The sequence below is a fragment of the Numida meleagris genome, chromosome 2 (assembly GCF_002078875.1).
Source record: "Numida meleagris isolate 19003 breed g44 Domestic line chromosome 2, NumMel1.0, whole genome shotgun sequence".
NCBI classification, from domain to species: Eukaryota; Metazoa; Chordata; class Aves; order Galliformes; family Numididae; genus Numida; species Numida meleagris.
The window spans coordinates 127532410-127558843 of NC_034410.1; the positions used below are offsets into that span (position 1 = coordinate 127532410).

General features: G+C 42.0%; 1 protein-coding gene across 3 annotated transcripts in view; it reads right to left on the reverse strand.

Annotated features, from left to right (window-relative positions):
* NCALD (neurocalcin delta) overlaps positions 1-26434 on the reverse strand; it is a 51300-nt gene that overhangs the window by 11713 nt on the left and 13153 nt on the right. For all 3 annotated transcript variants that reach the window (XM_021386947.1, XM_021386946.1, XM_021386945.1), the window contains exon 2: positions 3978-4374. In XM_021386947.1, the coding sequence (XP_021242622.1) occupies positions 3978-4355 (378 nt within the window). In that variant the 5' untranslated portion in view covers positions 4356-4374. The remainder of the gene's footprint in view (positions 1-3977; positions 4375-26434) is intronic.

Consider the following 26434-nt stretch of genomic DNA (forward strand, 5'->3'; position numbering starts at 1 on the left):
GGGTTAGAGCAGAGATGAGGCTCATAAAGCTGCCGATGGGTAAGCATCTTAGGCTGTCTAGCTTTTGTCTGAGGGAGGAAGAGAGGTAGAGAGGTCATTCCCTTGCTCGGGGTGAGAGGATGGCAAAGCAAAGAGTCTGCATTGAAAGTGTGGGAGGAATGCCCTGGAGCAGGAGTGCAGGCAGGCGTGTTTACTCTGATCAAAGTAACCATAGTAAGAATATGCAGATTTTTAGGACAAAAAAAAGCTCTTCAAGATGACTTCATCCCACAGGGTCCTTTTCACAGAGGCGTGTGAAGGGAATAACAGATGAGATATTCTAGGAAAGCCAGATGGGAATAACATAGTAAGCGTTCCTTTCATGCTGAAAATGGTTCCTCTGGACAAATTCTTCTGTCCTTACTCAGAAGTTCAGTGGGAAGTTTTCCCAAAGTAAAAGCCAGCTAAAACTGATTCAGAATCTCGAGATTTGCCCCGCATTAATTCACTGCAGCTACACAGAGCTTTTTATTGCTGGTTTGAAAGGCAAGTCTCAAAGGAAGCTGGTTTCATGCAATAACCCTGTGGAGCTTGGCTGTGCCAACCCTGGGCCACATAATCTGGCTCTGAAAGGCTGCGGGAGCTCCAGTCCACATGGAGAACAATTCCTCGGCCTCACAGCACTGGGGTAGAAAGCCACTGGTAGCACTAAACAGTACAAATTTTGGAGCTGGTCATTTATCAGTTCCCAGGTGGACTTCTGCCAGGAAGGCCTCCTCATCTCCCATGCACCCTTGAATGCCACCAAGAAAGGGCATTAAGAGCGAGCACAGGCCCCAGTTTCATCCAACCTGTCTGGTTCTTCCCTGAGCTCTCCCCTGTGATGTTCCACCTGCGTTTGTATCAACTGCAATGGGTGCTTTAGTGCAAGTCTCAGCTCTTCACCACCCGTATTGCTCCCAGCTGCTGCTCAGCGTGGAGTTAGTGCCACTGCTAACCACTGTCCAGAAACGTCAGTGAGGTATATGCTTTTTTGCTGTAGCTGGCAAGGTGTCAAAATGCTCCTTACAGTAATGGCAATGACAACAGCACAAATTTTGGGGCAATCCTTTTTCCTCAATCAAAACAAATTTTGACAGCTAGAAGTCTCATGAAGTGAGTAACCAACCTGAAAAAATTGCTTTCCTCTTAATCCCACTGGGATTTTTGATACTGTCTTTACTGAAAGCTGTGTCAGCTTCTGTTTCTTCCCATATCAGCTACTGTTTCCTCCTAGCCCAGCAAGTGAAATTAGTGTACTCCATCTGTATTAAACTGAAAGTGTGATTCTCACCTCTTGGCTTAGTATTCTTAATGTGAGCCCCATGATTCCACACTGTGAAAAAATGCACCCCTTGTGCAGGGCTTCCATATTTTATATGAAGTTTTATTGTAAAAGATTCTTGCCAAATATGTCCAATTTCAGCCAGAGGAACAAAAACAAAGTTTCTATCTGCTTTGCAGTTGTTTTTGAGTGTTCTGGGCTATTTAGACTATGGGTAAACACGTGAGAGATGTGAAAAGCATTTCCAGGGCAGTAGAACCTGTGGCAGGGTCTGTCAGGAGGGCAGGCTATGAAACTTCTTCCTGCAGTACTTTGCAGATGTGATGTGACTGGTAGTAGTAGTAGAGTGGCTTCAAAAAGTTGTTCTGAACCGTTCATAGTGCTGTTGGTGGTACTAAGAAGGAAAATGTATGTAACCATTGGCATTATAGAGAAAACGGCTGTGGAGAAATGGCTTTCAAAGCACAAAGAAAACAGACGGAAAGAGATGAGAAGCCTGCCATGCTTCTCTTCCACATTATTTCAGATGCAGTAATCCCGGGGCACCCTGGAGCTGTAAATAGGGGCAGCATTTTTCAGTGAAACTACTTTTAAATTGGTTGCATTTTTCTTTTTTGCATTCAGTTTGATATACTGTCTCAAACAAGAATCTAGATGAAAACACAGTAAACTCTGCTGTATCAATATGCAAATGTATGCTAGATAAGGGACTTGTAATAGGTTCCTCTGAGACATATGTCAGAGATATTACAGAGTTTTGTTTTTCACAGTCAGCAGCTGAGGGCATCCACAAAGACATTCAGTATGGAATTCTGTCTTTCCATATTAAAAAAATAATCATCTTTCATAAATGAAAGTGATAGTTGCTAGCTGCTTTTTTATAAGGCTGATCACTGCACATCAAAGGAACCTCCTGATAAAGCAAGAAATGGCACTTTTTGCCTGGTTTCAGATCTCAGCTGAACATACTTCCAGAAACCATGCAACAAATCCTACCCAACAGGGAGAAGCAAGGGGCTCCCACTGACTCCTACACCACAGGTTCACTTTGTTTTGGCAGCATGGTTGTAAAAGTTAGTGCTATAATTTGGTACCAAGATGACAACAAAGAAGGCCAAGCATTTCAGCCTCTAAGCATGCTGGTGAGCAGGTCCATGGTCACTGGGAAAAGCTGCTACTTCTGCTCGTCCCTGCTTGGATCACTACAGAGATCCCAGCCATCAGTATTTTAGATAGATTTGATATGAACACACTTGTGACCTTGTTCTCTGTATCTGCAAACCTTCTGATTTGGGGCTGTATGTTGCTACTGAGCACTTAGGCCTCCCTTAAACACTTGTTGGCAGCCTTTGGTGCGTCTCCTCCTGAGGAGAAGGCACTTGCTAGGGCTGGGATCCCTTGGTCTTTGCTTTGTGTTTACTGAGTTCTTTGGGGATTCTCTTTTTATTTTTCATGATAATATAGCCAGAAAAAAAATGTAATTGGCAGCCCATTACCCTGCCTGTGGGGGTGGAAGATTTGAAGGCATGGAGTTTCTTCTAATGCAAATATTGCACTGCACCAAGACTGGTCTTGGTCTGTTGGTTCAGGGCAGCCCTGCTTCTTACCCCAGAAATTGGAATGCAAAATAAAATTGGTGGAAAACAACACAACAAGCCTACATTTGCAGCTGAGCCATGTCTCTGCCCTTACTGAAGAAGTGTGTTTGCTACTGCTTGGAGGACACAGAAGATCCCTCACAGAAAGACAAGAGCATCACGCATTATACTGATTCCATACACACAGCTTGCCGTCACAGGCTGTAATCTGTGTATATTCTTTTCCCTTCATTTCCAGTGCAAATACAAATCTGAATAATACAGTACATAGCGAGCACTGCAAAATTACCAATGAAATGAAGGATCCTGATAGCAGGCTTTTTTTTTTTTTAACAATGCTGCATTACATGGACTCAAGCTGTGTAAATACACTACTGTAGCAAAAATGTTTTAAAGCTTTGAGTAGAGTGATGTGCCTCAAGGGTAAAAACATGTTAGACAAAGACAGAATGAGGTGGGACTCCTATTAACAGCACAAGAAAACGCATCCAGAGAAGTAAGGTATGGAAACTTCATCTATCCAAAGAAGGTTTACCTATACTGGCAAGTTAATATGAAGAAAGCTCGTACAGCATTAAGCACACAGACCTTGCTGCGATTAGACTGACAGATGTATTTTAAAAAATACGGGCTTTTTTTTCATAACAACATGGTTTCAAAGTAGATTCCTTACTGAGGGTGCCTGCCTTCCTTAAAAGTAGGCTATCTGGTTAATCTACGATACCTACTTGGTCCAGCTGTAATTAACTGTAATTAGTTGGCAGTGATTTCCCAGAGGACCGAAGCACACTGATCACCAGGCTAACTGCTCTGCTCCGGTACAACACAGCTCCTGAAGGAGAGCTTCCCGTGCAGTGCATTGCTCAGAAAAACTTAGACTGGATATCAAATGCTGTAGGACGAATTGTGACAAACCTTTGCCGAAAGAAATAACACTTTACATTCAAGCATTGCACAGAGAACCCAGAACATAAACCTCCAGTGCTGCCGGAGTTTTTCACCCAGCTCTCATTCTGGGTTTGCTCCATAATTTGTTTGGAATGAGGGAGGCGAAGGGGTGCTTGAGCAGCACATACCTGCACAATTTCCAGCATCTCTGACTTACTGATGTAGCCGTTCCCATCGAGATCATACATGCTGAATGCCCACTTCAGCTTCTGCTCCAGTTTACCTCTCGATGTTACGCTCAAGGCTATGATGAATTCTCTGAAATCTATTGTTCCGTCTCCATTGGCATCAAAAGTGCGGAATACATGTTCCGCAAACTTAGAAGCGTCCCCATAAGGGAAAAAGTTCCCATAGATTTTTTTAAACTCCTCCATGGATAAGTGTCCACTTGGGCAGTCTCTCAAGAAGCCCTTGTACCACTCCTGGATCTCGTGTTCTGTAAAGTCTGTACTTTCTAGCAAATCTTGCATGACTTCAGGGCGTAGCTTGCTGTTTTGCTTTCCCATGTTGGTGTCAAAATATTACCTACAAAGGAAAAAAAAAACTTCATTTTAGTTATAATAGTTATTAATATTTGTAATTATTAATAACAATTATCTTGGAGGCTGCAAAAGAACAGTGTATTGGAGTTTTCTGACGATGGTTCGCACTTGGGAATCAACTGAAAGTTTTTGACAGTTTCTCCTACTACAAGTATATTCTGAAAAAACTAACAAGCCTCTCCTACGTGTTATTTGTTTTGCTTTTTCACAGTGTGGAGAACTGTCGTTACACTGAATTTATTGCCATCCTGCTTTCCCTTTTAAATCACCATGTAAGCATGGATGATGCGAGGTGCAGACTGACTGGTAGCTGTGTGCTGCAGTGCTGCAGCACATTCTCCAGCCAACCCAGCCAACTCAGGGATCTCACTCCAAAAAGCTGCCTTCTTTTTTTTTTTTTTGTACCAGGCTGCTGCAGAGAATTGTTTTTACTTGGTTTTTCTCCAAAGTAGGATGAGGGTGCATCTGCCATGGGCACAGAAACCAGGAGCTCCAAAGAACTTCTAGATACATCTTCATGAGTCAATCAGAGCAACCCATACTTTGCCTCTCTTGCTTGGCATGGACCAATTCCTATGTTATTTCAAATGCGGATAAAATCTGGAAAGATTTTATCAACGGTGGATTCCCCTGCCCCAAACTACAGGGGGTTTTTGTTGGTTTTTTTTTTGGCTCGTTTGTTTAAAATTTTCCTTGTAGCCAGAAATTGGAGTTATTACTAAGTAATAGTAGTCTGGGTGGTCATGACTCTTTGAAAGCAAACCTTTCTTAAAAAAGGGAGAAAAAAAAATCAAGTATCCGGACAACAAAACTGGAAATTCATTTTGCTTAATTTAACCATTAAGAAAAATTCTTGGATACAGCTTTTATCTCCACCATTTCAGTTAAATCACTTTAATTATCTTTTATTTAAGGCAAGTTGCTACATATCACACTGTGCAGCAGATTTACTAATGATTGGAGCCATTTGGGTTTTAAGTTTTGGAGCCTGAGTGCGCTGGCTCCAAAGGACAGCATCATCATTTTTCCTGGAAGTTTAGCATTACTCCTGAATTGAGGGAAGGTATGCTTTGTCGACAGAAACCTGCCTGAGAATTTATCAGGGGAATGACAGTCACAACTAAAATCTGATGTGTGGACAAGTTAAGTAGAATTGCAAAGTAATTTATACAAGACTCCCACGCTGTTGTCAGAACAGAGTCTCTGAGCTGCCAAGATGGATTTATGAACGATGTCTGGAGTGGCAAATGAATGTTCAATAAAATGTCCTTTCTAGATCCAGGTAATACTTTTTAAAACCATAGAATAAAACAGAATCATCAAGTGACAGCAGCAGCTAGTGAGAAATGTACTACTATTTGAAGCTCAGCTCCTGCCTCTCCTACGTGACAGTAGAAAGGAGAAAATGGGGTTCCTCCTAACTGATGTTAATTGCTTCCTGTGGAAAGGAGCTGAACTTCACACAGGGTGAATCTGAACTTCTCAAGGCCGGTGGAGGACTGTCTCCTTCATCTCCTATGTTCTCAAAACACAACAACCTAAAAGCTTTATTTCTCAACGATGAGATGGCGCGATCCTTCTTAGATCTGTCCACACCTCCTCAGGCTCCACCAGTTGCATGGCTGAGCTCCTAGAGCTGATGGAGAAGATGCTCCCTGCTCATGGAGAGAAGGTTGACACAGTGAGGAGTTCTGCCCGCTGGGATCTCCTCCATCTCCTGCCTACCTCAGGGGCCTGCATGACTAGCTAAATCCAAATGATGTCTTTTCTTCCCGAAAGACCTCCAAAACACTTGAAAAGTGGAAGATACCACCTCAAAGATAGGCTTTTTCTATTACCTTTCCTCCTGATGAAAACCTACCATATAGTTCTTCAACCATTCAAGCTCTTAATACCCTGAAAATGTCAGAAACGTCCCTGTTCTGCAGGGTCAGTCCATCAGCTGAGTGTTGTGTTGCCTTCAGTGGGCGTTGGTTGGGGTCCCCAGCAAACAACACGGGAGCAAGTGAAGCAAACAGATCACATTAGACACATTTGTGCTAAGCAAAATGGCAGGAGCAGGGTCTTCCAGCAGGATGGAAAAGCACCTGGGCAAGTGAAGTGGCAAGGCTTAGTTTGAAGCGGCACCAGTTTAATAAAAAGCATCCCAGCAAAATCCCACAGCAGTTAGCATCTACCCATGCCTGCAGCCTGCAGCTGCCCCACAGCCCCAGGGCCGCACGCTCTGCAGACATTGGAGGAGGGAGGGAAGATCTCTGAACCACACACAAGCCAGCTGCAGTGGGAGCGAGCTGGCGTTAGCAGCGTAATCCCTTGCTGCTTTTTAATACCTCGAACATTTGAAAATGCGAAGCTCAGCCTGTGCACTTCCAGTCTGGAGTCTTATGAAACTAGAATTCAGTCTCTGGCCTTCATGAGATAACCAATGATGTGTTTCAGACCAAAAAACAATGCATTTATAGCTGCAGATAGCTGCAGAGACCTGCAGCTATCTGCAGCTATAAATGCATTGTTTTTTGGTCTTTTTTATCAAGTAATCAAAAAAAGACAGGATAACAGAATGCACTGCATTTTATTGGTAGCTGCAAGACATTGCCATCAGAAAAAAATCTGTGTTCTCCAGGCATGAAGGGAGAACCAACCGTGTGTGGCTCAGAAAGGGGTGGAAACTCACAGCCACTGTGGTACCAGGCAACGCAGTCCAAAGCTGTAGAATTATTCCTGAGCCCACTTGCAATGAACTTGTATCATGGTCCTTGCCCTCCGACTTGTTCCTTATTAATAGGTGCTGTTGTAGGAACCATAAGGATGGGATTTATTGTGCCCATTCCATCAACAGCAGATCAAAATGCTTTTGCAGCCAAGTACAGAAAATCCTTGAGGACACTCAAAGATCCTTATAATCACTTCATAAACTGCTGCCTGCCTCTTCAGGATAGACTGGATTATGGGCAGAGTACAGTGAGCTAAGAGACTTCCAGTCCGCAATGGCAGCAATAGATGCAAAGAATGAAATAAAGCTGAATCTGCCCAGGCATTTTCCCCACGGTTTATCACCTCTTGTAGATCTCTCAAAATTCTAATCTATTGTTAGGTGTAAATAATAAAAGCAAGTAAGTAGTGGATGGCAATCACAATGGCAAAGGAAAGCACTGACAATCCTGAAAAATAAGTACTGGACATATACAAAACAAAGAGATTTTGTTTTTAATGATTATGTTTCTTCCTCTGATACAAAGGTGCTGGACTTGATGTGAATGACTTCTATGTGGGACAACATGACACAAAAATATTGTGATGCCTTATTTCTGAGGACAGTGTTATGTGGTAAAATAAGGTATTGGTGATGCATTTGTGGCTTGAAAGGTGGATCTCATTTCAGCCCACAGAAGATCAGAAAGGAAAATGCCACTGCTGGGTGGTTGCTATGAGAAGAATCTGTTTGCTGGTTATTGTAGGAAATGTCATAGGAAAAACTCCATACATCAAATATTTAGAGCTAGATCTAATCAGGCCTAGGTGTGGAATTTTTCACGAGACCGAAGGCAGAGCTTTTCGAGCATCAGAACAACTGGCAGTTCTAAGAGAACAAACAACAGTAGTGACGGGCTTCTCTGGGACCACCTTTCCGAGCAGCGCAGCACACTGCACAAATGGACATCAGTGCTGATCCAGCCTTCCCAAGCACAGGCCTGACTGGGCAGGAAGGCAATGAACCCTTGTTCTGCTGCTTTTATTCAATTTTTTCTTTTTTAGAGTGGTATCTCAGAACATATTTTTGAAAGAAAATACAACTTACTACAAATCACACAGGGACTTCAAAAAATATTCATGCAGATTAAAATTCTCGGCCTTGCCACTCTCAGTTTATCTGATGATATTGGCAAACAGCAAAAAAATGGATAAAATTCACAAGCAAGATTCATTACAAAAATCTGACATTCTCTTATGAATATTCACAAGGAAGAGCAGTAAACAGATTTGCAGTGCAGTATAACAAGTGCACCATGCCTGAAACATCAAGCATGGGGTAGAACTTCTGCTCCTCCAGCCCCCCTCAGAGGGACCCTCCCATCCGGAAGGTGCCCCTCATTGCTCCTTGGACAGCACTTGCTCCTGGGTTTCCTGCTACAGCTCCCAGGAGAAATCAAGGACAAGAAGTGACAGCACAACCTTTACGGCTCTGCTTGAAGTGTGGAGGGCAGCCCAAGCAGGAGCAGCTGCACAGTGTTCATGAGTTGCAAACTTGGAGATGCTTATGGATACTGAACATCAAAAGCCCAGGCTCTTATCCCTGCAGATTTACCCTCGCAGAGAAATGTTACAGCTGCTCCACATCGTCTCCTGTTTCTCTTTATCATAATTCCTATGGGCATTTTAGCAATGAGAACTGGAGAGGGGAGTGGGAGAGAACAAGAAGCAGAAAAGCACTGCCCCTGTCAATAAATGCAAATGCACTACTACCAGGATCTTCAGCATCAGTGGCAGATGCTAGATAACAGCCCAATACTCATCAAGTTACTCTCAACAATGCCCAAAGCTTAGGCTGGGATCATTTTGTAACTAGCAAGCAGTACTGCAGACCCAGGCACTCAGAGGGTTAATGCCCTCGTGCCCCCTTGCACAGAGGAGGTGTCTGCTTCCAGACTGCTTCCTGCAAGGCTGAGTGCATGGTCCAGGAACATACGACTAGGTGTATTTCTGTTATTAGGAGCTGAGGAGAAAGACCACATTATGCGGGTATGTACAGTGTTGTGCAGTAACTCCACTTGTGTTCATGGTCAGTAACACTTTCTGTTTTAAAGCCCTGCTCATATAAACTTCTCCACTGAACAGAACTATCCCTGCTCTTGCTCCTATAATGGGCTCTGCCAGCGCCATTCCCACCCATCAGGTTTGGGTTGCACAGGGACATTAACCCGGTCTGCTCTCCAGGTGCTGGTAGCCAGCTGCTTGCTGCTGCCCGGAGAGCAGCCAATCCACACAGATGGTGAGGTCACAGAATCATAGAGTCGTTAAAGTTGGAAAAGATCTCTAAGATCATCCAGTCCAACTACCAACCCACTGACTATGTTCCTCAGTGCCACATCCACCCTTTTCTTGAAAATTTCCAGGAATCCCCACCACGTACCTGGGCAGCCTTTTCCAATGCATTACCTCTCTGAGAAGAAGTATCTCCTAATACCCAACCTGAATGTCCCCTGGCTCAACTTGAGACCATCATCTCTGTCCTCTTGCTGTTACCTGGGAGAAGAGGCTAACCCTCACCTCACCACAACCTCCTTTCAGGCGATAAGGTCTCCCCTGAGCCTCCTCTTCTCCAGACTGAACAATTCCAGTTGTCTCAGCCATTCCTCATAAGACCTATGCTCAAGATCTTTCAATCTCTACCACTTCATAGAGCAGCTCAACAAGAGCTCTTTAGGTAGGTTTTCTACTCAATTAGGTATAACCTCTGTCTGCACATAGACATAGACAAATAGTGAAGACTTCCAGAGAACAGACTACTGGAACTGCACGTAAAGCCATCCATCTTCCCAAATCCTACAATGACCCTCCAAGGGGTAAGTAGCAGGCTTGAGACGTATGCTTCTCCTGTCCCCAGACCTGGAGTCCAGCCTCCAGACTTGCTGTGTGCCTGGGATTTATCCAAAGTACTTCAGGAAGTGTGAAGAAACCCATCACCGTATGAGCTATGTGAAAAATAATGCAGTATGTGCTGGTTAGTCATCCCCCAGGGCTGCCCAGCAAAGGCTTCACCCACTCAGCACAGCTTAACAGTAATATTTCCCATGCTTAATGAGAAATATGGAGATAAAAAAGAACAGAAATCAAATAAAAGGGGAAGAACTCACACAAATTTGGCTAAGCCCTCTTCCCAGGCTCCTAAAGAGTCTCCCCATTTCATTTCATTTTTTTCCCTCATTGTTTAAGAGCTCGCTACAATAAAAATCACGACAACATGCAGGTACTTTTTTGGTTCATAATAATTCTTTTCTGGAGAGCTGAGGAACAACAGTTCACCATAGGCTTTGTAAGAAACAAAACACTGATTTTTTCATTAAACCTGGGTAGATCCACCTCAGGTCTTTAAAATGACTAACTCTTTGTCTTGGCAGACTTGAGACGACCCTTGTGTGAATTAGATATGCATTTTTATATAGCGGATTTCTTCAAACTCTACAAAAAGTGTATTATTGTAGAAGTATGTTTGCCTCTGCCTAATATTTCAAGACCAAGGACAACAGAGACTTCGCTAACACAGTACATTAGGACAACCATCCTTAGGAGAACGTTCTTCCAGCCTTTGCTGCATTCAGCTGTTTCACTAAACACAGGACACTTGCAGCATTTATAAACACTGGTGCTGAGCTCACTGCAGGGGAGCTGGCAGAATGTCTCAGCCCGTTCCAGCTGGGGTGACTTTATCTCACGGCGCTCCTTCCGAAGGAGACCATATATCAAGAACTGAATGACACATTTTGTACAGTGATTTTGTCTTCTGTTACGAGACCAGCTCAGGAGCCTGAAGTTTCTTTGTTTAACAACCCCGTTCAGGACCATATTTTCTGAAATGCTCGAGGTCACATTTTTCAACTGCAGCTTACCTCAGGCTTCTCAAAAGAAGCACATCTTCTGTTTGGGCACCTGTGTAATAGGCAGCTTCTCAAAAAGCACCTGTAATCAGTAAGCTGAGATCTCCCAGAAAATAACACCTTTTATTCTGGTACCTAACAAGGGCCTGGGCACTTTAGAAACACCTTCCTACGCGCCCACCTCGCTGCAATTTGCCTTTATCCTGATTCTCACATCACAGCTATGTCCAACACAGTTTATTCTCCTCTTTCCTAGAGTGCTCCTCTCCTTTGTGTAAGGCACTCATCGGCAGTAACATAACCCTCCCCAGTGCACCCAAGCAGACCCATCATCAAATTCACCTAGCAGCAACTTCATCGGGTTTCTAATCTGTCCTACATCTCGTGCAGTCCCTTTATGTAACCGTATATGTAATGCCTTGGTGGAAGTCAGTGGAAACTGAAGCAGAAAGCTACTGTTGCACAAAGTAACAGGAGAAGCTGATGTGAATTCATGATCTTGATTTTTTTATCTTTGTAAATAAATAGCATGTGACTCCTAAAGAGTGACATTTGTGCTTACTCTACCCTTAAAAAAATTGCTAACAGATGGTCTCCTATCCCACAGCAGAGACTCGGTGTTGACAGATAAAATGAAAGCATGATACTGAAAAATCCTGAGCCATTAACTGCCAAACGAGATATTTTTAAAGATGGGAAAAGGAATGATGTTCTACCTGGAAAGCAACTGAGTGTTTTTGTTCCATATTGAAGAAATCTCATGGAACTTTCTCAGGGAAAGTAGGCAACAGGAGAATGGGAGTGGGAGGTTTTGGCAGCCAGGACCAGAGTCTTGTTAAGGGGGTGGAAACGTGATGCACTGAGTTAATGCTGGAGTTTACCAGTTCATGAATATGAATGTCCATGCCAGCACTTAGCACTGTCAGTGTGTCTGAACATGAGGGACCTAAGGAAGAGACAACATTTAAGATTAAAATAATTTTCTAGAAATTGTAAGAATTTTTCAGAACAGCTTTCAAAGACATTTTTTAACTGCAGAGAAAGCATTGATTTTTTCACTGTGCATGTTGCCTCTAAGAATTCTTACATCCTCGTATTTGCAAGATGAAGCTGTGAGCAGCACAAGATGAACATTTTTTTCCAGTAGAACCCATTTCCATCAAACAATGCAGCTTAGTTGACATCAAAATGCTTTGTGGAAATGCGTCGCATTCTAGAATGAATTCTGGAAAAATGTTAGAATTAATCATTTTAACCTTATCATTTCATTTTAACAAAGCAAAAATTTCAGGGTGTCTTTATTTTATTATTAATTTTGTTTTGACTTTTATACTAGACATTAAATTTTGTACTACAATAGTTTTGGCATTATTGATAACACAATTTATTACCAGTGCAATGAAATAACTCAGTGTTTCCAAATCATTTTTAACTTCTATCCCACTGGGAAATTTTGATATTTTGTTCCAATTTGTAGTGAAAACAAATATAAATGTCAAAATTTCCTGTGGATTGGGAATTTCAGATTCTAACCAGCACTAATCAACAACAAAGCCATCTGCTTTGTGTTAATGACTTGGGGCAGTATGTAATACTACAGAACAGGGTGATTTTCTGTTGCTCAGCATCGCTTGTGGAAGTCGATGACATATGGCAAGGTTTTAGCTCCTAGTTGTTTAGGGAAGTTTGAGGCTCGTCACTTTTATTCTTCATTCTATATTGCCACATTAAAGGAAATCCTCACTGAAACCCAAGGTTTTCCTGTGAATGTATGAGAAAACATCCTCCTGGTGACACATAGCACATTCTACAGCCCCTACATCTGAAGGGATCCTTTTTAAGAAGCTAGATCCTTTCCAAACCACTGCACTTTCATTTTGTAAAGATTTTAAGTTGATAACTTAATTAAAACATTTGCTCCGTAATAATTTATTTTTTGAAAATTAATAGGAAGACAAATCTTTGTGTTTCATAACTTCATTCAGATGAGTCATAGCTTGATTTCTATTTGAGAAGTTACATTGACATGATGGACTTCAGCAATAACAAAATAAAATAACATTTTGATACTAGTTTAAGGCAATGTCTGTGCTATTTTTCCTAAAAACTCTTCCCTGTATTCCCAGCTAAATTATTCATGCTGCAGGCAAGGTATTGAAAAGGTAATTGCCCATAAAGTGGTCAAAAAAACCCAGACTGCTTGCTTAAGCCATAACCCTAATTCATAAAATTAGGGGAGATTTAGAATGGATATAATGAAAAAGTTTTTCACAGACAGGGTGGTAAGGAACTGAACAGGTTACCCAGAGAGGAGGAGGATGTCTGACCCTGGAGACATTCAGGGTCAGTCTGGATGGGCTCTGAGCACCTGATCTAGCCGTAGGTGTCCCTGTTCATTGCAGGGAGTTGGACCAGATGACTTTTAAAGGTCCCTTCCAACTCAAACGATTCTGTTTCTTTGATTTTGTAAGCATGAGGTATATCCTTCATAGCCATTTCAGCATAAAGAAAACTGTCTTATGTGTGAGACCTGCACTGCTGTTGCTGACAAGTTTTAGAGAGGCTCTATGTATGCCCATGTTTAGAAGATAGCCAACATCCCCTGTGCTCTCCATGGGAGAGGTGAACTCTTCACTTAGCTGTACTCATTTGCACTCTTCAGGCACCTCATTTCTCACACAAGCAATGGAAAGAGGGAAGAGGTGAAAATAAGCAGAGCTTGGCTCCTTGTGACATGTCCTTGGAGCACCAGCTTCTCTTCATTCTATAAGGCAAGAGGCCTGGAGGACGCCCCAAGGTTCTGGGGCAAACAACTAGCATTTAATGTGGACACACTGCTTTCTCTGGCAACCTACACGCGCAATTTGTGTACTGTCTTTCTGGAACACTTAGTTTGGGTATGATATAGAGATTGCTAGAAGAAGATTTGTGCTAATTTTGAAAGTCAGAATGATGTCCAGTCCTAACAACATGCCGTGAAAAACAGCCCCATGTCATACCCGACTGCTATTTCTTGCAAAACATAGTGTGTTGCCTGATTTTAGAAATTACTCAACAGGAATGAATTTGGAGCTTGAACAACATGGTAAAGGTCGGTAAGCAAACTGCCTTAAGAGGCATAGAAAAACATTTTACAAATTAAGTGCAAAAATAATTTTCTGTGCTCCTGTGTCCATCTCTCTCACACACGTATGGACATGGTCTTGTATAATCTTTATCTTCTTACTATTACTTTTATCAGTAGGAAAACCCTAGCAGGTCTCCATATTAAGGGTAAGCAGTGGCTGCTCATACAAACAATACTGTTTTGGGAATGAACCCTTGTAATGACATATAGTCACAGTACAGATAATTTAATTTTCCCTCAGTAAAATAAAAACAACTGTGTATGCAAGAAATCAAGATATGTCCATAGCCTTGAACAAGCTGCAGTGAGGAACACTGTAAAAGCTAGAACTGAAGCTAGACTGAAAAATCTGAATTATCTGTTTGAATGTCTTTGTGCCACCACTGAAAATCATTTTCCATAAAACCGAGATGAACTCCTCCACAAATGAATGAGTTAACAGCATTTCTGCCCTCATTATTTACATCCTCTGAGGAAGTAAACAAAGTTCATCGGATAACTGTTTTCAGACAAATTAATTTTTGTTTTATCATGTGAACAACAAACAATTTCTATTACTTTTGTAAAGTCGAAGTGGCAAAATGAGCTAGCTTGTTTCTAAAGTTTAACCTCAGGAAAAACAGATTTTACACAGCATGAAACAAACCTTCACTTCCTAGTGACTGTAAACAAACTAATATCCTGTTCCTATTACATTTTTGGGCCTGCTTGCTTTTGCCTCTGTTGTCCTCAAGATTTCAGCTTGTCTGAGATTTCATTTTGCAATTCCCTTTTCTCTTATTTGACTTTCAGCACCTCTACCCAGTTTTCATTTCTTAAGAATTCAGTTTATTGTGTTACTGTATAAAGCCCTGTTCTTTCTTTGATGTTTTCTCTTTTCTCTTATCTCTTACTTTTCTCTGCTATTTCTTAGCTCCTTAGAACAAAAACCATCATTCTTACATTTCCTATTATCTTTGAAAACATCCATGCCATATCATTTTTTTTAACTTTTTCTCTATTTCTCTACTTTTTCTCTATTTCTCTTCCCACTACTAATGTTTGTGTAGTGTGCAGAAACAGTATACCAAAAATGAAGCATGTTATGACCAAAGCAACAGGATCTGGAAACCTTGGAAGGAGGACATTTATAGTACAAACTCTGCATCTCTCTCTCTACTGAAATAATCCAAAAGAAATAAGCATCTGATTCCCGGCAAACTATTACCACTTCATCCACCATAATTTCATCTTGCTCTTTTTGTCTTAATGGTAGATTACCAGTAATGCTACCACTAGGAGCAGTTTCTGAACTCTTTACAGCACCATCACCAGCATTTGATTCACATATTAGTGATCTGATTTGTTTTCTTGGGAAACAACACTTCTCAGACATGGAAAGAAGTGGGAATACATGTGAGTGGGAGAAATTCTGATTCTGATTAGATTTTTTTGCCTGTAGCTAATGGAAATTTCATCTGTTACATGATGATCAACAATACAGACCCATTCACGCGGTCTATGCATTTACACAATCATATTCTCAAAAATAGAGATCTCAGTCTCTGGCCTTATTGGTTCCAGTTTCTTTTCTTGTGGTGCACCCCAAACAACCTTCTTTCTACAGTAACCTTAAGTTCTTGCATTCTTGGTATTGTGCCTTAGGAAAAATAAAAAAGGCCTCGTACTTGAAATGTCTGCCTCTTGCTGTGTGCTACGTATAGCTTTTAAGATATCCTGAAAACATCTTTAGTTGAAAATTCTCTCTTCACCAATAATTTGTGTCCCAATCCACTCCCTAGACACTCTCTACTTCTACTCATTTCATGCAGCTAATGTTTCCTAATTCTCTCCTCAAATACAAATGTTACGAAAATCAGTGAAGATCCACTGCTCAGAAACAGCACGAATGCTGAAGAATCAGCCCACTGTTTGCAAAGTGCCATATAACATCACCATACAAATTACTTATTCAATAATAACAGCACATCTTGTTCCACCAAACATGTCTCATATCTTAATGTTCCAATGACTTCACTGGAAAGTCACTTAAATCAGTGAGCAAGGCAGGGATCCTCCTCTGAATTGCCAAAGGAATCCTCCAAAAAAAATAAGAAATTGTTAACTATGAAAGCACATATAGAACTTCTGATTATCTACTTGTTTTTTCTTTATTAAATGAAGGGTGCTCCCCATGAGACGTACTGCTTTTTAATGAACGCTCTAGGAAAATGAGACATTCGTGAAGAAACAGTATATATGTCACTCAAGGTGCTCTACAATCTGTCACTTTGTTAAATTCAAATAGGGATGTTTTCACATTAGTCTCCACAGAATGCTAAAACAGTCACTTTATCATCAGTTTACCACCCAGCACTTTGTTAGATTCATTTGATCTCAATCTAAATGAAAGATGTAACTATCATCATATCAGGAGCACAATTCAAACCCACACATCGTTCATTCATTTGTGATCAGATGGGAACTGGTTGCCGTGATCTCATAATGTTTTGTGAAACTTTTTATCACCATAGCTTGTCATTCCTCTGATTTTTTAAAGGTTGGCAGTAAACTTGGCTTTGCAGTTGGTTTCCAAGTATTCAAAAAAAAAAAAAAAAAAAAAAAAGAAAGAAAGGAAAAGAAAAAGGAAAAAAAAAGAAAAGAAAAAAGGAAAAAAAGAAAAGAAAAAAGGGAAAGAAAAGAAAAACCACACACGACAACCTTGGAGAAAAGCCAGAATTTTCTTGGAAATTTCCTTGATGAAGGAGTAGGAGTGAGATAGAGCAATATCTTTGATTTTGGCAGCAAATCTTTCTTCTGGCAACTTTATTAAACAGTCATTCCCACTTTATGATTTATCAGCACAGAGCTGGCATTTCTGAGTGTGACTGATGGTCCTCCCTCTGCTAACAAAATTAGAAACATCAATAATTCTTAGATTAATTGCTCAGAAAATTTCCAAGAGCCAAACATTTCCTTATTTTTAAACCCTTGTTTTCTGCTGTAGTCAAAGCAATAGAGGCCAAAGTTCAGCTGCGTGTACTCCACTTAAACGATGGGATCCCTCTACTCTGAGATTTATATGTGTGCAGAAACGTGTGCATCAGTGCTATGTGGGTGGGGGAATTCTATGGTGAGCCCCCAGTTCACAGTCCCTGAATAAATTCTGATGGATCTCTCAGAGGCCTGGAAGCAGTCTTGCCCTCATATCTATATTTCCTTTCAAGGGAACATGGGATATGTTCATGTTAGGGCCTCCAATGGGGATTACCAGGTGCAAGAAATATGAGTGCATGGAACAGGATCTGTGTTCCCAAGTGCTGGCTCAGCTATAATGAAGTTCTGAACATGGCTACTGAGTAGTAAAAAAAGTCTGTATTAGCCAAGAGGTGAGGATCCATGCTGGCAGTGGCATGCTCTGGTGGTGTACTGGCACAACAGCTGTAGTCACCCCAAGCACGGAGCTGGAAGCTGTGGAGCTGCCATGAAATAATCAAGTCTCCCACTTTTTCCCTATTGACCATGCAAGGAAATAAATGTCTTTCCAAATGAGATTTGCATGCACTTCTACACTCACTGTTTAGATATGCATTTGGAAATCCAGTACTTGGTTCAATTTCTGACTGGAAGTCTATGTTTGCACTCCTGGAAGGATCCTCATGCTACTTCACAGTAGAGTACCATTGGGTAGTTCTCAATGGCACAAAGGCATTGGTCTTCTTCTTTTGCAAATTAAATGGGTAGAAAGGGATCGGTACTGCAGCACTGCATGAAAAGCCATAAAAACACTGCTAACGAGCTGAATTTGTGAAAAAGGTTTTCCCAGCTCTTTTATTTGACCATACCTAATAAGATAAAAATGAATGGACTCTCACAGGTACCCAGAAGAGTCATACCAAAGCAGTGAGCCCCAAGAGAAATGTTATACTTCTTTAATGTTTTCTCCATGTAGATTTCAACATGTAACTCTCACCAGTATACTTGAAAGACATGCTCTATTTTTTCCCAGGAAATAAATTAATCTAGAAAAATCTTAATCTACTTTACTAATCTCTTAGAACAGAGATATCCATGCACTCTTGTGTTTGTTGTCTGTTTCTTGACTGGTGACAATGAAGTACAGCATGAAGAAATAAAGAAGGCAATTCCTGAAAAGGTCTGAACACAGACATCTCACAGCTAAGGGAATGTTCAGTTTTCACAGAATCATAGAATCACAGAAACATTTGTGTAGGAAGGGACCTTTAAAGACCATCTGGTCCAACTCTCCTGCAATGAGCAGGGAGACCTACAGCTAGATCAGGTGCTCAGACCTGACCTAGAATGTCTCCAGGAATGGGGCATATTCCACATCTCTGGGCAACCTGTGCCAATGCTTCACCACCCTTAATGTAAAAAACTTCTTCATTATATATGGTCCATTCTAAATCTCTCCTCTTTTAGTTTGAAACCATTTCCCCTTGTCCTGTCACAACAGTCCCTGCTAGAGTCTGTCTCCTTCTTCCTTATAGCCCTCCTTTAGGTACCGAAAGGCTGCTATCAGGTTTCTCTAGAGCCTTCTCTTCTCGAGGCTGAACAGCCCCAGTTTTGCCAACACATTATTTAGTTAAGAGGTTCAAGTTATTCTTCTATGCACACATCCAGCATTATTGTTTCCTATTACGCCAGGGCAGAAGGTTGGCAGAGCTGGGCTGCCCAGGCCAAGCACTTGACCGTGACTTGGGGACAAACCCTAAATGCTCTCTGCACCAGGCAGCTCATGTGGCCTTACTCTGAGCATGGCACAGGCTATCCAGCTCCTCATGGAGTCACTAGCACAGACAGCTGGCGTTTTGCACATTTCACCTAGAAACCAGTTTTATTATTTGTTAAATAAATATCAGCACTTTTAGACACAGGTTTAAAGTGGGTCCAAAGTAAACAAGGAGGTTCAGAAAAGATGAGGCAGCTCAGGGTTATCATTGCATTATTTGTTTTTCAGAATACGAGTGATGCTCAAAGAAAGCAGCCTCTGTATGTAGTAGTGGGACTGCAGAAAAGATGAAAGGACCTACATTTTGGAGAAAAAGTCCTACATTCAACAGGACTTTATATGATGTCTAGCTAGGACAATTCTGTCTCTTATTTCTGAGCCATTCGATACGTATAATTCTGAATTACCAAGATAGTAATGGTCACTGAGATGAAAGAATAGTTTGTTTCAATTTGTATAACCTTACATTATAGCAGACGTACATGTTATACACCAGGCACAGACTGTTTTTTCCAGTACTGTATCCAGACTTCACATCCAAACTTAAGTAAAGCAAATAACTGATGTAAAGAGGGACAAAAATATCATCACCAAACTGAACAGTATGTTGTTTCCTAAAACAAAGCAACATACTGGCTTTGGAAATAGTCTACACCAAAAAGCACTCTTCTGTTGACTTTTCTTCTGTGGAAGCCTATCTCAGTGGCTTACCATTGTATTCTACATTTAATGGCCACTTGAGAAATCTCATTTTTCATCTAAGCATTCTGCATCTCTTATATTTTCTAAAACCATTCATTTCCAAAGCTAGGTGATAACAAAAGCAAAATTAATTAAAGTTAGAAAAATAACTAGAACATCTTATTCACAGCATAAAATAAGGGTCCTCATTTTCCAGAAACACACTGAAACCCTACTTAAAGGTGCATGGTAATCCCCATAGAACAAGAATGCTTGGATGCAACTTATCATTTCCAGGAATTATACACAGGTGGGATTATCTAAAATAGGAAGTTTTCCAGATATTTCCTGAGATGTTCACAGACCCATACTTGAGTAAATAGGTAAAGATGAACTTACAGAACAGTCATGTGTGTAAGTCTTTTTGTACACTCACACATACACATGCTTGAACTATTTAGGGAGGAGAGCCATGGTGCAATGCAGGGGAGATTCCATAGATTTGTAAATAAAGGCTCTCTCTGTATTTAAGGAAGCACTGAAGGAAAGCTTCAGGGATGCACAGCTTTTGAATCATGAGTAGATTCCTCTCCAAAGTGATCTTATTCACAAAGGGATCTCATTCTTGAGTTTCTTGCAACCAATTGCCAAGAGATGTCACCAAAATGAAGAATAAAAGAAAGTTGCATCTCACTATATTAATATACGTCCTGATGATATAAAAATAGATGCAAACTAAAACATTTGAGAAATTGAAAACAAAGATCACCTAAATTTTAACTTCCTCAGTGTTTGGCTGAAAATTCACCATTATATTTTAATGTAACTTACATGTATGCATATATAAATACAACATATATGCACAATGTAAATATATAGATTTGTGTCAAATAGTTTGTATAACTTAACTGCCAGAGGAGGAGAAAACAGGGACCTGCTGATATGGTCTTTGTTTGCTAAATACGTTAAAACAAGCCAGAGGGGAGAAGGCTGGGATGCTGAAATGAACAAAGGGTGCTTTGAGGAGAGAACCAAATGGCTCCTTCAATCCAGCTGTGGTATTTGGTGGGACAGATCTGAGTTCAGCTATCAAAGCAGCTTTACACAGAACCAACTGCACCTTCACACGCCCGTGGAGCTGCAGGTCTGCCGAGTGCTGCAGAGATCTGAGCAGACAGTGTGCAGTGGGAAGCAGATGCTGGAAGCTGGGCACTGGCTTCTCTTCCATGGCTACAAATTAAAAATGTGCCCTAAGTAAAGGACCTTCTAGAAATGTGCCGCTCACTGGATGGACCCTTTCTTCCTTCCTTTCTTGCTCCATAGATATTAGATTTCTGATCTATGTAAATAACATTATTTCTTTCCTATATCAAGGCTCGGTAGCATGGCACTAAGCTCTGGCAACATTATTTAGGATAAGTCTGCAGCAAGATACTATTCTTGTAGAAAGAATCAGCTCCCAAAGGCCCCAAGCTCATGTCCTCGACAAATGGACTCAGTGCCACTAGGAAACCACACTTCATCTGAGAAACAGGTGAATGGGAAAATAGAGTTTTAGGTAGTGTGCTGTAGGCATTAAATAATGGGAAGGGACACATTTAATTGCATAGACTGTATGGACCAAAGCAACTTCTACAGCAATAAAACAGATTGCAACTTAGCTAAACAATTGTGCAGTCAGAAATAAACAGAAAGCCCTGACATCCATCCTGTGCCTGCTGAAAGCAGAAGGGCCCCCTGGGCAGGCAGCCCGCTCCCCGGGTCCTCCTCCTCAGCTGCTCCCTGCTGCTCGGGGCAGCGAGGCCTGGCAATGCTGCAAGTCCCCGTAGCACAGAGACTGCAAAGAGCAGCTCTACACGGAGCGCACCTCTCCCTGCATGGCTCTCTGCAGACACTGGCCCTGACCAAAACACCTGACGTCAGTATCTCCATTTCCATTTGGAGCTTTGGTGAGAATCCCGTCCTGGATCTCCCACTGTAGGCTGTATTCTGCTTTTGAGGAAAATAAAACGCCGTCCGTTGCCCTGTTCTGCAAAAGCTTTAAATCAGTATTCATCAACACAATCTCAGCTGAGATTATTGTGGGTTTAATTTAAGTTAGTATCAGCACTGGCTAGAGCAAATTCCAACATCAAGAGGAGCCAGGCTACGACACCAAAACAACAAAAACTCATCACTCATCCAAAAAGTGATACCTGGAAGCCCCAATTCAAGAATATAAGTACTAAAGGATGGAGGCATGTGGCTTTGAACTAGAGCAACCATCTTCAGAAGGAAACAAGAAAGCCTTCTGAGTAGAGCAACTGTCTTCAGAATGCAACAGGGAGCCTGAATACACAGGGAATCACTCTTTCAGGACATTCATCTTCCCAAATCTTCAGACCATCAAGGAAGTTTTTGATGGAGAGTTCAGGCACTGGTCAATAGGAGACAGGCCCAATTAATTTAGGCACTGAAAACAAAAGCAAGAAGAAAACTAGGGTACTTCCACCAAAACCTGCTCAATCCAAACAACTGGAAGTCCTTGCTCCACTGCCTTTTGACCTTGGAAGTGCACAGACATCAGAGGCTGTCTTCTTAACACATTTTTCAGTAGAATTCAAGTTGTACAGCAGCATCAGTAGGGCTCATCACCTACCTCACACACGACCACTGGTGATGCAGGAACAGGCTGTTCCTTTGGCTTGAGACTGTAATGGGGAGATGTGCACAGGGAGAGTCCAAGCCTCCCGCAAAATGCTGGAGTCACTATCACTTAGAGAGCAAGTGTTACACATTGGCCTTATGTTACTTCCCACATTCACATTTCTCCTCTTATTAGCTTTGGCTTTTAGGAGTATTTATTAAATCTCATGGGCAAAAGAAGCATAAATTATTAATTTGCCCTGAGTGTAGAATGATTCTGTGGGACAAGAAATTCTGATTTCATAAAATGAACCTTGCAGAAAGCAGAGCCCAGAAATTTGGGCTCCTATCAGCCCAGCACTGTATGTCCAGGCTTCCTGTGTATTATATCCAAAATAGGGGTTTGGTGCCTTGTGCTGAACCTTTGAGGCAACCTTTGTGCTTGTGCACAAGGTTGTCACAATCATCATCATGTCTCCAGTGAAGCTCAAGGAAAGAGATTTCTCTTAAAATGGTAAAAATTCCTGTTGTAAATCCAAAACAACAGACTTTTCCTCGGACTTCCCAGAACTGTGTACTCCTGGGCCAAGAGCAATATCAGTGGCAAAGAAGGGTTTGAGGAAAGATTTGGGTGCTCCAAAGGCCATGGTAACTTTATGGAACAGCCCAAGAACAACTGAGCAGATCAAATGCACTGCAGTGCCATTGCCAGATCAGCCGCCTGGGCACTTTTTGTTTCTTCACAAAGTAGAAGTGCCGTGATGTGGTGGAGAAGAAGCTTCTTGTGAGGCCTTGTATTTTCATAAATTGTCAAGGCTTGTCCACACAAAGTGCTCCTACATCCACAGCATCAGGCAGCTTACCAGGAAAGTCTGAAGGACTTGCTCCATCTTTTGGGACAACAATGGCCAGGACAAGTTTTGGAAGATCCAAGTCTTTCTTCCTACAGCATGATTTTCTCCTGCCCCTAACTACTGCTGATACCAGTCTTTGGGATGGAAAGGAACTGGTTTCCTCACCCCTGCTTGTAAGTTGTAGATGTACGGCATGCATGCTGCACATATTAACTGCCTTTTGTTATTTTTCTCTAGGAAAATGATCAATAATAAAAAATGGATTTTCTACTGAAGACTTTGAATGTCAGCTGTACTTCAGTGAACAGAATAAGAAGAAAATAATTAAACATCTGCTCTTTCACTCCTATTAATGACTGTAAAATAGCCAGAATATTCTAAAGGTTGTGGCCATGGCAACAGACAGTAGCTTAGGAAAAAGAAAATATCTGCAGTTATAATTCAACATGAAGATTGCTCATCTCCTTCCAAGAGCTGGAAATTTGCAATCAGAACCTGAATGGGTACTACGATTTCTTCATATTTATGTTTATTGTGAGGCACTACTGTTTCTAAGAGCATGGGGTGGCTCAGGTACCAAATTCATTCTTACTTGAAGGGAGAAAAACTACTGCTTTTTGGCAACTGACTGGAGGATTTTCTGGTAAATGATTTTGTAGACAATGACAAAGTGCTGTGGTGGAAGTGGGCCAGATCTTCCCTATCATGGAGCTGTCTGGCTCCCTTAGGTCAGTGAAGTCACAGCTGCTTACACCAGGGAGAATCCCAGCAGCTGGCAGCAGACTTTCTGCAGGATCCCAAAGAACCGAGCCTGGAGATCAACAAGGGAAGAACTGATGGAAACTGATGAGAGTCCAAAAAATCCTAGGCCTGCCTTAACCAAAGCTGCTCACTGCCCAAATACCTCCCAAATACCTCTTCTTCATCTCCTGTCTGGGGCTGGGTGCTGGATCCTGCCAGGCCTGGCTGCTCCTTGGGCATACACAGATGAAGGAGAAAAAGGTCTCTCATCCAATTGAACCCAAAATCAAAACCACAGAAGAGGCTCAGGATGAGGCAGATGTGGCGAAGGATGACACAAATGTTCTGCACCCAGAGCTGTTAACCAGATTCTTACTTACTCCTCTCCTCTTCTTCAGGAGCTGAGTAAAAGGTCTGAAACTACTCTCACCGAGAGCCAGCAGTGAAGGAAAGGGTTTCTCTGAATGCAGAGGTTATGTGCAAGTTTTATGCAGCTGTGGGTCAGCTGTTTCAAAGAGGAATTGTAAAAAATGTTTGCATTGACCAAAGAGTCCAGGCAAAAAGCAACTGCCTGGTATCAGCCACAGTTCATAAAGAAATTGCTCTTTGAAATGCATGCTTGATGAAACATACAGAAGAAATGTCTGAAAATAAGCAGACAAAGCCCTGGAGAGCTGGCCCTGGTGAACTCAGCTAAAACCACCAACTGGTAGTTCTGGAAGCTTCCTGAAAACCTGGTCTGGGGCCACACCTACAGCTAGGTGAACCCTAGCTGCTGTGAACAGGTAGTAGCTGCTTTCTGTAGGAGAAATAACCAGGGACAGGATGGGAGTGCCTGAAAATGTTGTATTTTTGTGTGATTCCCTTTACGGTGCACTGTAAGCACTCAGAGAGCACAAACAGAACTAATTTATTTGGATTTAAGTCATATAGAAGAAATGTGCATTTGCTTCTAGGGGTTTTCATGATAACAAGATTCTACCATCAGCTAACTATAGGTGCTTTTAGAAAACCATTTGGAGTATCATGCATTTAGATCTTCATAAAGGAAGACAACCTAATCAACACAATAACTTATTTTAACCTGATCAGTTACAGCCCCCAAATGATGTCAAAACAGCACACACAGAGCACACGTTAGAGCCTGGAAAGTAAATATTACCTTTTAAAATATGAAGACAACTAAATGCAAAGTCTGGAGCATCCTGCAAACTTCCCTAGCATGACCAAGAGAAATAAATCTACTGCTACCAACTGTACATGGACTTCATGCCTGTGGTTTTTAACAACGCCATCCCTGTAGCATGGCCAGATGAACAACTTAATTCAGTTAAGTTGCATAAGAAACTTTGTCCCGCTAGCAACACGAGGCAGCTTGATCTTGAGTAAAAATCAGTGATGCATTAAGACTTGTGATGCTTTGTGGGGGGACATATGGCTGTCTCTTTGCACAGCTGCCCCATGCACACACAGCCACTGCTTTCTCCAGGTTCCAACCACACCATGATGTGGCCATCATCATCTCTGATGCTGCTGAGATGGACAAAGTCAAAGGCTCCTTCCCTGACATCCAAGCTGTCATCCAACCTGAAACGACCAGCCCTTAAGGTTTCCTTGTCAGCTGCAAAAACCTCTCCCTACATTGCTCCCACAGCAGGCTCATGGGTATTGAGCAATGTCTGGTCACCATACAACCTCATGCCATGCTGTGTTTTCACCCATTCCTTTACCTCAAAACACGTACAAAGTCCTGCAAGCCCAGTGAGCTGTCTGATCAGCACAACCATGCCATGCACTGCTCTCTTCCTCCTGTTTCTTATCATAGAATCATAGAATGGTTTGGGTTGGAAGAAACCTTAAAGCCTACCCAGTTTCAACCCCCCCACTCTAGGCAAGGCTACCACCCACCACATCTGGCTGCCCAGGGCCCATCCAACCTGGCTTTGAATGCCTCCAGGGATGGTGCATCCACAGCTTCTCTAGGCAACCTGTGCCAAGTTCTGGCTTGTTCTTCAACCTGTTCTTCATGCCATAGCCCACAGGATTGAGCACCTCCTGTGCCACCAGTACTCGTTTCCTAGACCAGGAATAGATTCAGGCTCCCAAGAGCAGAGGGAGGAAGTTCTTCTCCTAATGTTCCTCGTTACTCTGTTCAAAGCCTCTCTCCAAGCCCTGTTCCACATGGCCTTTCACTTGAGCTGCTAAGAGTGGCAGCACATGCTCATACCCACAGGGAGGGGAGTTTTAGTGCTGCTCTATTTCCTTCCCTGCAAGGTTCACTTTCAGAGAAGGAGCAATTACCTGTGGGAGGGCTTTCTTTTCTGCTTCTCCAAAGCACTGGAAATTGAATGGAGTGTAGTGCACCACAACGCCTCACTTCACTGGAGCTTTTATCTTTCAAAATTAGGTTAGCAGATTTGTTGCTACAGTAGCTTAATCTGAGACAACATCATCTGTACACATGATGGACTGGAAGATGAACTAATTCTGTCAATATAGTGATTGCCTGAATCTTATTGCCAAATACAAAGAATTCAGTCTTTCCTTTGAGATGTTAAGCAGCTGCAGGATGGCACAGTCCTCTCCCCATGCTTTTGGTTTGGGTGCTTCCTAGATAAAAGTTTTCTCAGCAAGAGAGAATGATGGAGAGGAGAGGAGAGGAGAGGAGAGGAGAGGAGAGGAGAGGG